The following is a 14,498-nucleotide window of genomic DNA, read 5'->3' on the forward strand; positions in this document are numbered from 1 at the left end:
TTAGAGGCCAGCCTGGTCTACAAAGTGAGTTCCAAGACAGCCAGGACTACACAGAGAAAACCTCTCAAATAAACAAAAATAGTTCTGACATTACAAAAATGTGTTTCCCAGCATTTTATTTTTTATTAGATATTTTCTTTATTTACATTTCAAATTTTATCCCTTTTCCTCATTTCTCCTCCAAAAACTCCCCTCCCCCATCCCCCTCTTCCTGCTTACTAACCCACCCACACCTGCTTCCCTGTCCTGGCATTCCCCTACACTGGGGCCCTTCACAAAATCAAGGGCCTCTCCTCTCATTGATGTCCCAAAAGACCATCCTCTGCTACATATGTGGCTGGAGCCATGGGTCCTTCCATGTGTTCTCTTTGGTTGGTAGTTTAGTTCCTGGGAGCTCTGTGGGTACTGGTTGGTTCATATTGTTGTTCCTCCTATGGAGCTGTAAACCCCTTCAGCTCCTTGGGTCCTTTCTCTAGCTCCTCCATTGGAGACCCTGTGCTCAGTCCAATAGATGGCTGTGTGCATACACTTCTATATTTGTCAGGCACTAGCAGAGCCTCTCATGAGACAGCTATATCAGGCTCCTCTCAGCAAGAACTTGTTGGTATCTGCCATAGTGTCTGGGTTTGGTAACTGTATATGGGATGAATCTCCAGGTGGGACAGTCACTGGATGGCCTTTCCTTCAGTTTCTGCTCCAAACACTGTCTCTGTATCTCCTCCCATAGGTATTTTGATCCCCCTTCTAAGAAAGACCAAAATATGTACACTGTGGTCTTCCTTCTTCTTGAGCTTCAAGTGGTCTGTGAATTGTATCTTGCATATTCTGAACTTATGGGCTAATATCCACTTATCAGTGAATGCATACTATGTGTGTTCTTTTGTGACTGGGTTACCTCACTCAGGATATTTTCTAGTTCTATCCATCTGCCTAAGAACTTCATGAATTCATCATTTTTAATAGCTGAGTAGTACTCCATTGTGTAAATGTACCACATTTTCTGTATCCATTCCTCTGTTGAGTTCTTTCCAGCTTCTGGCTATTATAAATAAGGCTGCTATAAACATAGTGGAGCATGTGTCCTTATTACATGTTGGAACATCTTCTGGGTATGTGCCCAGGCGTGGTATAGCTGGGTTCTCAGGTATTGCTATGTTCAATTTTCTCAGGAACTACCAAACTGATTTCCAGAGTCATTGAACCAGCTTAGAATCCCACCAGCAATGGAGGAGTGTTTCTCTTTCTCCACATCCTTGCCAGCATCTCCTGTCACCAGAGTTTTTGTTCTTAGCCATTCTGACTGGTGTGAGGTGGAATCTCAGCGTTGTTTTGATTTTTATTTTTCTTGGCATAGATACATGTATCTACATGTGTGTGGCAGCTAGAACTCACTGGCAGGTCTCATTCTCAATTGCTCTCAACCTTATATTTTAAGAGAAAGTCTTTCACTGAGACCTGGAACACACCTCTTTCGCCAAAAGGGCTGGCCAATAAAGCACTAGGAACCTCCTGTCTTTATTTCCCCAACACTGGGATTATAGGTGCTTGCAGTTGTATTGTGATTTCTTTACACAAGTGCTTGGGATCTGGACTCAGGTCCTCATGCTTGCCCAGCAAACATTTTATTGACTGATCAATCTCTCTAAACACTTGGACTTCTATTTAGTTACTTCTGAAATGTTCATGTTGCACAGTCACATTAAAGATAGTTGTGTCTCCTATAGCCCTGGTGATACACCAGAAAGATTGTGGAGATACCTTCAAGGTCCAAAATATCCTCCTTAGAGGGAAATTTTGGTACTGCATTTTACTCAGTGTGGGGCTAAAAGACATGGGCCAGAGAGTTCTGGGGTACTTATGATGGCAAAAAGATTTTTTTTGTTTTGTTTGTTTGTTTTTCACTAAGAATATGTTTTGTACAAATTGATACAGATGCTGGCTTGCCACTTTGCAGTTAGGTCCTGTCACAGCAAGTATCCCATTACCATTTACTAGTCATCATGTTATGGTTTGAGCATGTAGACTAGAGGTCTAGCCAAGCTTCTTCAAACAAACAAGAAAGACAGTGGTTATTGTTTACAAATGGAGATGGTGGATATTTAGGATCAAGAAGGCAAGTTCTTACTTCTAGAGAAAATCCTTCGTGTGTAGCTTAAAATAGAGGCAGGGAAATTGCCTACATGGTTTTCAGATGTTGCATTTTGCACAGCTTTGTCCAATAATGCTGTAGATGCAGGCTTTCTCCCAGTAGCTGTGTGTGCCTATCTGTGAGTCTACACATTGCATGCGCATGGACTTGTGACTTGAAGGACTCCAGACACCCTCTCTGAGAGACCACAGGGTCTGTTCTAAAGTCAGTTTTCAGTTGGCCTGAGCCAGTTTCTTCCTGTTTTTTTTTTTCTTTGTGAAACATCACTTGAGAAGTAGAAAGGAAGCTGATCTTAATTCTTCCTTCAACATGACATGCCCTTTTGAAATCGTACAAATAACCGTGTCTGATTGTCATGTTGAATTGCAAGCGTGGATGTGAAATGCTCCCTTGTCTGACTGAAGCCAAATATTAGGTCATAAGTCAACATTTTGCAGAGAAACTTGGAACTAGAGGTTGAAAATTTATACCTTTTCATGGGAAAACTTGTTTGCCAGTGTGTGTGTGTGTGTGTGCGCGTGTGTGGGGGAATTACAAAGACTGTTATCTTCCTATGTGGATGGAGAGAGATGTGTGTCATTTTGCAACCTGGGTCAAAGTCCTTTAAGACTTCTGAGATTGGATTGGCCAAGGAATGAGGCCTTGACATAATATTTGAATGGTGCTGCAGGTGACAGGCAGTAGGTGACACAGATGTGTATTATTTCTTACAAGGTTATGTGAAAGGCTGCAAGAAGCCAGTTCCCAGTGCAGGAGGTCATATTCTGCCCACAACTATTTCTAATGGAAAGAACTGCCAAGGAAATAAGACAGCTTGGGTTGTGGATACTTAGGGTATTGAGAAAAGAAACCTCCTGCTAGGTGTGGTGTTGTTTGCTTATAGTCCTACTACTTGGGAGGTTTAGTTGGGTCATCATGCCTTAAAATCAGCCTGGGCCATATCATAAGATCCTTTCTCAAAACCTAATCTTCCCAACCCAAGGGAAAAAAGAAAAATGCAAAGAAATAAAAGCCTGATTTTCAGCATCCATTTACTTCTTGGAGAATCTTAGGGGAAATGAAAAGCCAACAAAGGCAGGAACTGGAACAATGCCCTGGACAGTACCAATGAGCCGACAGCTTGCCAACTTGGTTTAATTTTGTCTATGATGCTTCAGCCCTATTACCAAGTCTACAGCTATGCTTTACAGCATCCAATGTGAGCCATAGTGGGAAGGACAACAAGGCAAGAAGCATCTGTGTGTTAAGCAGAGAAAGGAAACTAGGCACTTTGATACATTAAGAATGTTATACAGTATTTTAAGAAAACCAAGTGACAATGCCTCTTTGGAAGAAGAAAAGCCGTTCACATTCCTTCCGAGTGCCCAAATTTTAGTCCAATTTAGAATCACTGATCAAAATAGAACTGAGTGTCTGCTGTGGAAGAGTTTGAGAGGTATCAGCTAGGGATGCAGCTAGATTCGCAGTGGAAGAATTTGCAACCATCCCAGTATGGAAGTACTGGGACCAGAAACCTGCTCTTGCTAGAGCAAGATAATCTAATTTGAAGGCAGCCTAGGCAGCACAGCAAGGTTCTGTTTCAATCCTGTCTGCCCACAACAAAGAAATTAAAAGATGCATGTGTGTTTGCATTGTGTATGAGTGTGTATATTTATCCTCATTGTAACCATCACCTCCCATTCCGTAATGAGATCTTCCCATGCATAACAAACTCTAGACGTGCTTTTGCTTGGTATTTCATCTTGGCCACCCAGAGACATGGAACCCATGCACATGTTCATGGTAAGCAAGACTTGGCAGTCAGGAGATTATTAATAAAAGATTATCACAATCCCTTCAACATTTATATGGTATTTATTATATGGTATTATGTGGCCCCTAAAACTCTGCTCTGCAATCTTACTCCCCAAATGTTACTCTCTTTACTCCCCAGGGGTGAGTATACTAAATTGAGAAGTGAGTCAATGTCACTGTGACCTACGTCTAGCTCATGCTCTCCACCCGCTCTATGAACTGTAGATGGATCTACTAAGATGAATGGTTTCAATTGGTGGTTTATTTACAAGTCACAAATGCTAAGAGAATTAATTGTACAGTGTGAGTGGGACCACATAGAGGAGTCCCTGGAACCTAACTATTGAGATGTCACAGTGCTTGAAACTATATAGCTAGATAGGATGCTTGGCTTCATGGTGATTTGGGTCTTTCAGGCAAAGAAGGGGAACTACGCCTTTCTATGGGATGTGGCCGTGGTGGAGTATGCAGCCCTAACAGATGACGACTGCTCAGTGACTGTCATCGGCAACAGCATCAGCAGCAAGGGCTACGGGATTGCCCTGCAACATGGCAGCCCCTACAGGGACCTCTTCTCCCAGAGGTAGGCATAACAAGAAGTCATTTCTAGCAGCCTTGGCAGCTGGAATAGAAGGAGAACCTCCTGCTATGACATAAGAGCCATTATCAATGCATTAATTCTTCCCATCTTCCAAAGTACTAGCTAGGGATCAATGTGCCTTTCTCTATACCTCTTCTCGGGCCCTGCATAGGTACTAGGGTGAAAAGAAGAAGTTCATGGCCTCTTTGTAGGAAGACAGCAGTGTGGGTGGAACTATGATATATGTAGATAATATCAGTGTAGGGTCAAGCAGTGTCCCAGGAGTGGGGTTGGGCAGAAGAGGGCATCTGATAGGACCCTGAAGGACTTCTCATGGGTAGTGATATCCAAGGCACATAGGAGTCAGTCAGATAAATGACTAAGTAGAATCTGGGGAAGCCGAACAGTCTTTTTTTTTTTTTTTTTAAAGTATATCTTCAAAGTGTGAGTTGTCCATGTGGAGATGCAAAGTAATAGAGTTGAGAAGCACTGTCTCCATCTGTAGCAAGGTGACCTGATGAGTCCTGTGGACTTTGGATCAAATTTCCTGGCTGGATGAAATAGATGCTGCTGACCACTGGGGCAAGAGATGAACCTCGCCTTTTTTTTTTTGTTATGATTCATTTCGTTTCTTCTCCATTCTCCTCATGTCAAAAGTAGGCTTCTGGGTTTCTGTGCCATCCTCTGAGAGTTAATTCTGATTTCTTCTCATTAATATTAGGGAAATTCAGGAGAAAGGGGAGGGATGTCTAAGTAGAGAGAAAGTTTTCAACTATGTTAAACTGAATGGATATCTCCTTCAGAAACCAATGCAGCATGTCTATTTTGTTCTTGAGTTTCATTTCCCATGTGATTGTTGGTATGAGTTTGTCCCTTGAGCCTGCTTAGGTTTAGACTATTGGGCATGGTCAAGTTCCAAACTGCTGTTCTCCCTCAGAATACCAATCTTTCCTTATCCCATACTGGTTCTCTGTTATAGTAGTTTATATGGTTTGAATGATATGGATTTAAGCAGGGAGGGTAGAACTGAATGATATTGGTAAACTCAATGCTTGTTTTCTTGTAGCCAGTTAACCAGCCAAGGAGCTTGTCTCACAAGAAGTCTAGCCTTGGACCCTCAGATTGGACATATCTGATGTGGAATCCTGCTGACGGAAGGAATTAGAACTGAGGTGATTGAGGAAGTTCTAAAGGAAGGCTCTGCCTTGGCTCATTGAAACCCAACAAGAGGTGGCAGGAATGTTATCATGAACAAATCCGTTCAGTGCCAAGCTTAGGGATAACCACCAGTTGCCTGATTAACACATGAATTGCAGCCTTCATGTGTTATCCACGTGAAGAATATCCATCTGGAGAATATCCAGGTTGATACAGGGAAATTGTTGAAGACTTCCTACTTTCTACCCTGTAATTCAGAAAGAAAGGGAGTGTGTTCTGTGCTTTATGCTCTTCCAGCATCCAGCTCTCCTGAGTTCCAGTCCAGCACTGGACCATGTTACCATTGTATCTGCAAACCTTACTACCTGCCCTTCCCTGGATTTCTAGACTGGATCCTCTTGCTCAGGATCAGCTAAGCCTCAAATGCACCAGAGAAGGCTGAGAAGTAGGGTTTGCAACCAATGTAGTCATTATTGTGCTTTCAAAACTTAGTGAAGATGTAGGAGCAGTTAAGTGAGGCTTTAGGTTTTCTCCAGAACGTCAAGAACATGTTTCATACCTTCCTTTGCCTTCTGGAGTAGAGAACAGTGATAAGAGAGAAAGAGGTATCTTTCAGTTCTTCAAATTAAAAGTGTGAAAAATTATGGTTTCTCTTTGGGTTTCAGAATACAGTGGCATTTCTGAAGTTTATGCATGTTGGTTTTTTTCCAGATAGGAGTTTTAGGGTGATTGCACAGACCATCAACCTGCAAAGATCTTTGTAGAGCAGATGGTAAGGGAAGTGTAACAGCAACACCCAAACAGCCAATGACTCTCAAGATGGTGCTCATGGATGTATGGGACCCATTAGTGGGAAGATAGAGGCCCCTGAGCTAGCACTGTTAAGTTTCTTCTCTAATTCTGAAGGAAAAAAGTATCAATATCCTAGGAAAGAAGAAAGCAGATGTTGGCTAGAAAGCTTGGATCTCTACAGGGTAGTCAGAGAGACTCGAGGCAGCCATGAAGTTAGGAATACACAGATTGGGTCAAAGGAAAAGTGAAAATTCTGAAGACGGAGAAGACAGAGATGAGTCAGGAGAAGTGGTGTTGCTCTCCTCTATTACCAATAGTTGTGTTGTATGCTTAAAGAGTTGGGTTGTCTGCTTAAGGAGTTAGATGTTCTTTATATGGCTGCATTGGTTAGTAGACCACAGCCAGCATGTGGTCTCCCTCCCATGCCAGTTACCTCAATAAAAAAGTGGTGTACTTCCCAGATTCCATGTCTTTCTTGCAAGAAATAATTCCCCTTCTTAGTTTTATCAGAAGACTATGTGTTCAGAAGACTGTGCTGTCTGCAATATTGTCATGTCTCCCCATGAGCTGGTAGCATCCCTCCTTCCAACAGACAGGCATCTGCCTTTTAGGGGAATGCTCCAGTCTTTATTTCTAACTTTCTGTTGTTATTAGTTCTACAAGGGGTTCTGTTGAATACTGCAAGCTCATTGTGAGCTGCATTAAGCTCAAATTGCCTCAGAAAAATGAAGAGAGCTGCTTCACTTTTTCATTTGAATAAGGGCCTGCATTGTATAAGTAGTAGATTCCAGGATTATCTAGAATTTCTGTGGTTGCCTTTCCCTTCATCTTAGGAGTCAAGCTATTTGTTTGCTTTGACAGAGGCTAGGATATAGATGTAAGTATATATGCTGTGGGTTTATGTTATGTCCTATAACAGTTTTGCAGACCACAGCATGCAGAGTGGGCATTCAATAAACATTTAGCAACTTAATAGCCATTTATTGAGCACCTACTATGTAGCAGGCTCCACAACTATTGAATAAAGGAAAGCACCTGCAATTATATCTGTCTGGAAAATAGAAAAACTGGCTTCAGGAAATGGCTCTTATCGCTCTGGTTCCTCATAAATAAGAATATAAATTGTTAGAGTGCATGTTAGGTTAGCCTCATTCTTGAAGACATGTTGTGCCTATGACTTATTTGTCTTGTTGCTTCTATATTTACACTTTCTTGTTTTGTTGGTTTTTATTTTTTATTCTGTTTTCCTGTAAATTGCCATATATACTTCCTGAAATAAGATGTGCCATAAAATACACATACAACTATGTGGAGAAAAGGTCGGAAATTTTAAGCAGCCCACCTGATACTGCCCAGAAATGTTGCATGTAGTTTTTGCTACCCTGCTTTAAGCTCCAGGCAGACTAATCTACCAACCCCACTCAGGTTCTATTGTATCCTCGGATGAAAGACATACACATACATTAGCTTATTTTTATAAGCTTTAATTCAATGGTTGGGCTCTTCTAAGCCTTCTTTGGCAATCACACCCTTCTTTTCACTCCAAACTCAGCACCCAAAATCTGTTCTCAACTTTAGTTGCTCATTTATCTTTAGTCCAAGCTCAGCACCCTAAATTTGCCCTCAGCTTAGTTACATTTCTCACGTCCTGCCTGCTAACTCAGGCACAGTCAGGGAACTGGCCAATGGCCACTCCACCCTAGGTCTCACATGACTCGTGTCTTTTCTCCTTCTGAAGCATGGCAAATTCTTTTCTCCTCTCCTGCATCTGCTAGCTTGCCTGCAGGAAAACTGGAAGTCCTGCCTATTCCACACAGCTCATTGGCTACTAGCAGCTTTATGGATTGATCAAGAACCAATTGGGGATTAAGACCTTCAGTGTTCACACACAGATCAAGGCATCAGAATCACCCCCTGCACAGAACCTGTGAGAAGATCAGACCCTACAGTACATCCAGGGTCTCCCATCTCCCAGGTCAGAACTTGACACCTGGAGAATAGTCTGCTGTCACAGGAAGAACATGGCCTCCCAGATCACTAATGGCCCAGAGCTGAAGAACATTAATCCTTTCTAATTACAACTTTGGGCAAGTCAGGTAGATTCTCTGTTGAGGCCTTCAGGAAATAAAGCAGATATATTAAGCATTCCTCTGCATGCAGTTAGGCAGATTGAAGCACTATAAATGGTTTGACCCTACAGTGTTCACTCAGTAAGAGGGAGCTCCTGCAAAGAGTGACGTGAGAAGAAGTTGGTCAATATGGCCAACTGACTGTACAGCTACTAACTAGTTCTTATGGAAGCTGTTAGTATCCACTGGATTATAACCTAATGGCCACTGAGATGGGTACCTTATTTACTCTCAGATATTGATGATGGGGGGGTTAAGGTTGAAAAATTCAGAATCTGGATTAGAACAAATCTCCATCAGTGAAGAATCATATTTATAGACACAAATCTCTGATTTCTTCATGCTGAGCAAGTAGTTCAATCACTAGCCTCCTCCTGGTCCCTGGCAGCCTATATATCTGCATATCAGCTTCTATAAATTACAGTAATCCCACCCTACTCATCTTAGTCACCAGAGACTTAGCAAAGGCCAGTAAACAGCTACACATGAAGCTTTCCTGGCCAGAGCAAAGCCACACATGGTAGTTAGAAGGACTCTAGCTGCTCCGTTCATCGTGTAACACACAATTAGAGATAGCTGTGGTTTTCAGGGACATTCTGAGAACAGCCACAAAACACACAAATGTACATGTAAATCAATGACCTCAGGTACTGTAGTGTTCCAGGCATGGCCACATTCCAAGCCTTTTGGGATTATCATTGTTCTAAATCACTTGCTGGATATTTTTATAATCTTAATTCACTTGCTGGATATTTTTATAATCTTACCATAGCCCTTTCATCTTCTGTTTGTTTTCATTATTCAACAATACATTCACACCTTGGTTGACAGAACAAATATCTGCTAACAAGTAGCTTTTGTTTTGATATCTACTAAACTTGCACATGAAAAACATGGAAAGTTGCTAACCCTATTCATTAGAATGGTAACCATGAATCTGTTAGGCTTAGTGGGACTTGGCCCTCATCCAGTAGTACACAGATGAGATCAAACCCTACTCTGTACTGAGCTCACCTGTGTTGTATCTTGCAGGATCCTGGAGCTGCAAGACACAGGGGACCTGGATGTGCTCAAGCAGAAGTGGTGGCCACACACAGGCCGCTGTGACCTCACCAGCCATTCCAGTACCCAGACTGAAGGCAAATCCCTTAAGCTGCACAGCTTTGCTGGGGTCTTCTGCATTTTGGCCATTGGCCTCCTTCTTGCCTGCCTTGTGGCTGCTCTAGAGTTGTGGTGGAACAGCAACCGGTGCCACCAGGAGACCCCCAAAGAGGTTGGTGTCTTCATAGTCTTGCCGTAGTCCAGTGGTAGGGTGCTCCCTGGGCCATTTATTTGGTGGGTGGTTTCCTTTCAGATAGTATTTATCTGAGTCACCTTGTCTGGACACAGCAGCATTGTATATTGGGGATATATGTCATATTTCATTTTGTTTTTAAATAAACAGAGAAAATGTAGTGGGTGTTTTCATGTTTGAACAAAGTGCCAAAGGACCGGCCAAGGCCACTAAAGTCCTGTATTTATCTATAGAGCAGGTACGGCGTAGGCAGCGCCAGAGAGCCCTTCCCCACCCTGCCCCGCTCATGTGCTTCCACCCTGACCTGGAGAGACCACCTGTAGGGTAAGAGAGGAGCCCCCATTCCTTCTTGGTTCTCTTTGGTGTCTCACATAGAGCCATAGACCCAGTGACCCCAGTAAGCCAGGCTTCCCTGATTCCCCTGTCGCCCTGCCTTTCCTCTCTCCCTCATTTTTACAAGGCATAGCCTTGCCACCCTGGGAGACACTGGAGCTCTGTCCAGACTAAGTTCTGGGTACTTCTCTCACTTTGCACACCAACCAATGCTGATTCTGTCCCTTGACATGTGCATCTTATTGGGTATTTGCTCTTTAAGGCCAGTTTCTGATTTGGTTTTTGAAATGAACTCCTGTGAGGTAGTTCCCCTAAAAGAGGTGTCAAAAAGTATCACTTTGTGATGATCCTCTGCCAACAGAAACATACACATAGGCATCTATGAGACAAGCCTAGGCACTTCATACATTTGTGGTCACTGCCTGCTACACACACCCCTGGCTTCATTAAGAATCAGACTTTAGCTTATAGATTCTGCAGAGGCTTCTGGAGATAAATCTTAAATAGGAAGCTGTAAAGCAGCTGGCATTCTGTTTAAAGGCAGTCCTGAAGGATTTTGCCTGGTATTCCTAGTTTTGTTTTTTACTGGAGGCCAAGGTGACACACACGTTCATCAACTGGCTTCAGAGGTCAAGGAGAAAAGCAAAATAAATGGGAACAGGAAACCCAAGCAGGCAGGAGAGGGCAGAGCTGGGTGATTGGTTGGTTGCTGTGGGTGTACATTGCAGTGACATGGAACTGTCTCTCTTGTCTGGTGTGAGCAGGGATGTGGGCTCAATTTCATTGTGTTTTTTAAACTGGGAGGCCTTGTCTACTTTCAGTTTCATCCCTTTAGAGCCTCTAGTGCAGTGATCATTCCAATTGTGGTCACCCAGAATTAGAGAAAGAGAGATGGGGGAGGGAGGGAGACAGAGACAGAGATGGAGAGAGACAGAAAGATAGAGGGAGACAAAAAGACAGAGTCATAAATACAAAGGTATAAGCAAAGGAAGACCACAGAAGACCACAAGATGGCCAGCTTGGGAAGCACACATTGCTTGCTTCTTTCTTCCCATCACCTTTTCCTACTCTCTCACTTCTGCATAAATCCACATCCTCTGATATAGAGGAATACATTTTCAGCTTGTTCTTCCACAATGTGGGCTTCCTTGCCGGGCTCTCAGTCCAGGAAGATAGAAGTAAGAATGACAGAAGACATGGGGGCAGCCCAGTAGGTGCTTTCCACCTTCCCCTCCTATTCAAATAAGCTATATGAGAGATTTTCCCTGTTTTTATAAGTATCCACCATCCAGATGAAGTTTATCCCGTGTTCCTCCTTGCTTCCTTTAACAATCTTGTCTGCATGAACCCTTCTTTTCCCTCCCGGAATATTTCTTCACCTCTTGGGTGGCTACAACATAGCTCACCAGCCTCCATCCTCTAGATTGAGCTGTCCTGACATTAGCAATGAGAACCACTAGAGTACAGGGGGCCCCATCCTAGCCAGCACATAATAGGGCTATGGTGTTGGGGTGAGTAGTGGTTAGTGAAGATTATTGTGGCTTGAGGATGTTAGTGTAGAGAGATGAGAAATTGGTAGAAATCATTGAGCTGGACGTGAGATGGAAGAGTTGTATTTTGGACAAGGTAAACAAAGGGTTAACAGGAAGTAAGGGCATGAAGGAGAAGCCAGTAGAAGAATCTGAGGAAGGAGGAATGGGTTTCCTTCCAATGTATCAATGCCAGGGTGAGGGGTTTGAACCTGTCATCTAGGAGCAGAGAATGGACCCAAAATGGCAATATTTTAGAATTGTATCTTTAAAACTGTGGTAAAATAATGAAGGTGTTTAATTTAGATCCCTCTCACATTGCTGCTGGCCCATGTTTTATGGAGCAGCATTGCAATTAGATGAGGCTATCTGGAAACTCTTGGAATGTTTCGTTTTGGGATGCCAGCTATATTTCTTAAGAGCTGAAAACCTGTCTTTGGGTGGAGCCCAAGCTGTGTTTAATGGGTTGTGCTGCGATGTCTTCAGAGTTTAGACACCTTTTTGGGAAAGAGTAGTAATGTGCAATCAACCTCTTAATATTCATGTGCATTTGAGCTCATATTTTTTCGGGGGAATCAGACAATTATGTAGTTACCCAATGCAGGTTAGTGCACCAAGCGCTCGGGGATGCAGTTAAGAGCCACCCGCTAGATTTATGGGGGATGTGGAATCGTTGCTCTGAGGATGAAATATTCATGAAATACAGATGAGAACTGCACAAATGGGAGCTGACATGAAGAGTGAGGGATGAATCATCCATCACTGGGCTGCAAGTTGGAATTCTGGTTTCTTCCTGTCTTGCTTGCCCTGCACCATGTCTCCAAGGCAGAGGGGGGCTGATGGAGGCCAGGATAGCTGGGCAGGGGGAGACAGTTTAGCAGCAACCCCTTCTGACCTAGGGACCAGCATCTGTATGGGTGCCCCTCAAGGCTGCTTCCTTATGGGTGATTAGAGACTAGGAGACCTCTCTTTAATTTCATACCCTGCCTGACCTCCACTCCTTTGCTTTACAAATAGAACACTGTCTTCTTAACCCTTATCAACAACATTTAAGGAAGGCGTCCTTATTATTACTCAGCAATGACAGAAAACAAGGCTGGCACACGGATGATACATCTGCTTCCTAGCACCCACCACCTCCTTAGGTGGGCTTGTCACAGGGCAAGAACACTGGGCTTTCTCTAGGTGTACAGGGCCATTAATTTCTACCTAATGTTTTCTGGAAGATTTTTAAAAATATGAGATGAGACTTGATTCTTTCTTGCATTAGATTCTAGCAAAGCATCCCTTAACCCTGTTTTTTTGTCTTCTGTTGAAAACTGAGACTAGCTGTAAGACAGTTTAGTACATTACAGCAATTAGTTCAGAGCATCCCAGTAAGAAGGCAAAGAGCACCTACACACTGCTGAGTATCTTAGAACCAGGTCCCTGATGGAGCCATCTTTGCCTGTGACCACCGCCCATCTCCTTTCAGGCCTCCAGTACCTTCTTACCTCTGCATCTGAATTGCTGTGCCCACTCTCTGGAACATAGGAGCTCTTGTTAGGGGGTGATGAATATAATTGAGGTATCGAACATTTCCTATATGCCAGGAACCAAGGATGAATGTTTTACTAAGAACATTAGCTCATCTGGTCGTAGAAGCTCAAAGGTATTTATTGAATGAATGAACCAGTCTGGGCTCCTATAAAGAAAATGCTATTAAATGTTAAATTGTTGTATAATCATTGCAGCTGGATCAATGGCTTTCAATTCTGGCTGCATATCAGAGATGATTAATTCTGGAACTTGGGCTCAGTTTCCATAGGGTTAGATTAAGAAAGTCTGGAAAACTATAATTTACAAAGTCTCTGCATTTGTTTCTGATATCCTACCAAGGATTAAAACTGTAGATCCTCTTTCTATCAAGGTGAGGAAGGTGAGCCTGGTATGGTAGGAAAGAACACGAGTGCTGGAACTAGGTGGGTGTGGGTACTGTTCTCAGTGCTACACTCTCCATGGGTCACCTTGAACAGATCTCTCCAGTGCAAGAGTCTCAGCTCATTCCAGTGGGTCCTGCTCTTCCCATCTGGTGTGTGAGGTGACTGTTCCCTCTCATTTCCCTGCCAAGGAATACTTGTGAGGGAGGTGACTGGACACTCTCCCACAATGCTTTAATGTGTGACCAATCATCCCCTGGGCTCATTGCCTTGTCTTGAAATTCAACCTCTTTGTTTTCACCTAATCACAACACCCAGATCCAAACTCAGTTTCTAGCACTCTTGAAGATGGTGTTGTTCCCATCTACTGGGAGTCATTCACTCCCTGGTGGGTCTCAATGGTAGCAAGAGAATGCTTCCAGCAACCATCCAGGTCAGACAGGGAATCCCTGAACCCTAGTTTTGTTCCTGACTACTTTAAAGAAGGAACTGTTGGATTCCAAACAAAGTCAGCTCTAATGAGTCCCACATGTAACAAGCTGTTACATAGATGAGAGTTTAGTAAATTACCGTTTTTCAATACACGGTATTATTTCCACGTTGGTGAACAGCGACTTAATTATAGAATTTTATCTCTGCCTGAGAGAGGTTCTCTGGTAACCTCTGTTTCTGCATCTGCCATCATGCTTAACATGGGATGAGGAACACAGAGCTGGATTCCAGGCAATTTGTGGGCAAATGCAGTCAGTGAAGCTTCCGTCATATTCAGGGATGTTTGACTAGGTCAGTTCTCTATGGTATATTAATGAAAGGAGCCGCAA

General features: G+C 43.1%; 1 protein-coding gene across 1 annotated transcript in view; it reads left to right on the plus strand.

Moving 5' to 3' along the window:
• Positions 1–14,498, plus strand: part of Grid1 (glutamate ionotropic receptor delta type subunit 1) — a 733,627-nt gene that overhangs the window by 713,282 nt on the left and 5,847 nt on the right. Inside the window, exons 14-15 of the mRNA XM_021181815.2 lie at positions 4,360–4,526; positions 9,635–9,875. Coding sequence (XP_021037474.1) covers positions 4,360–4,526; positions 9,635–9,875 — 408 coding nt within the window. The remainder of the gene's footprint in view (positions 1–4,359; positions 4,527–9,634; positions 9,876–14,498) is intronic.

Source organism: Mus caroli, chromosome 14, assembly GCF_900094665.2.
Source record: "Mus caroli chromosome 14, CAROLI_EIJ_v1.1, whole genome shotgun sequence".
NCBI lineage: Eukaryota > Metazoa > Chordata > Mammalia > Rodentia > Muridae > Mus > Mus caroli.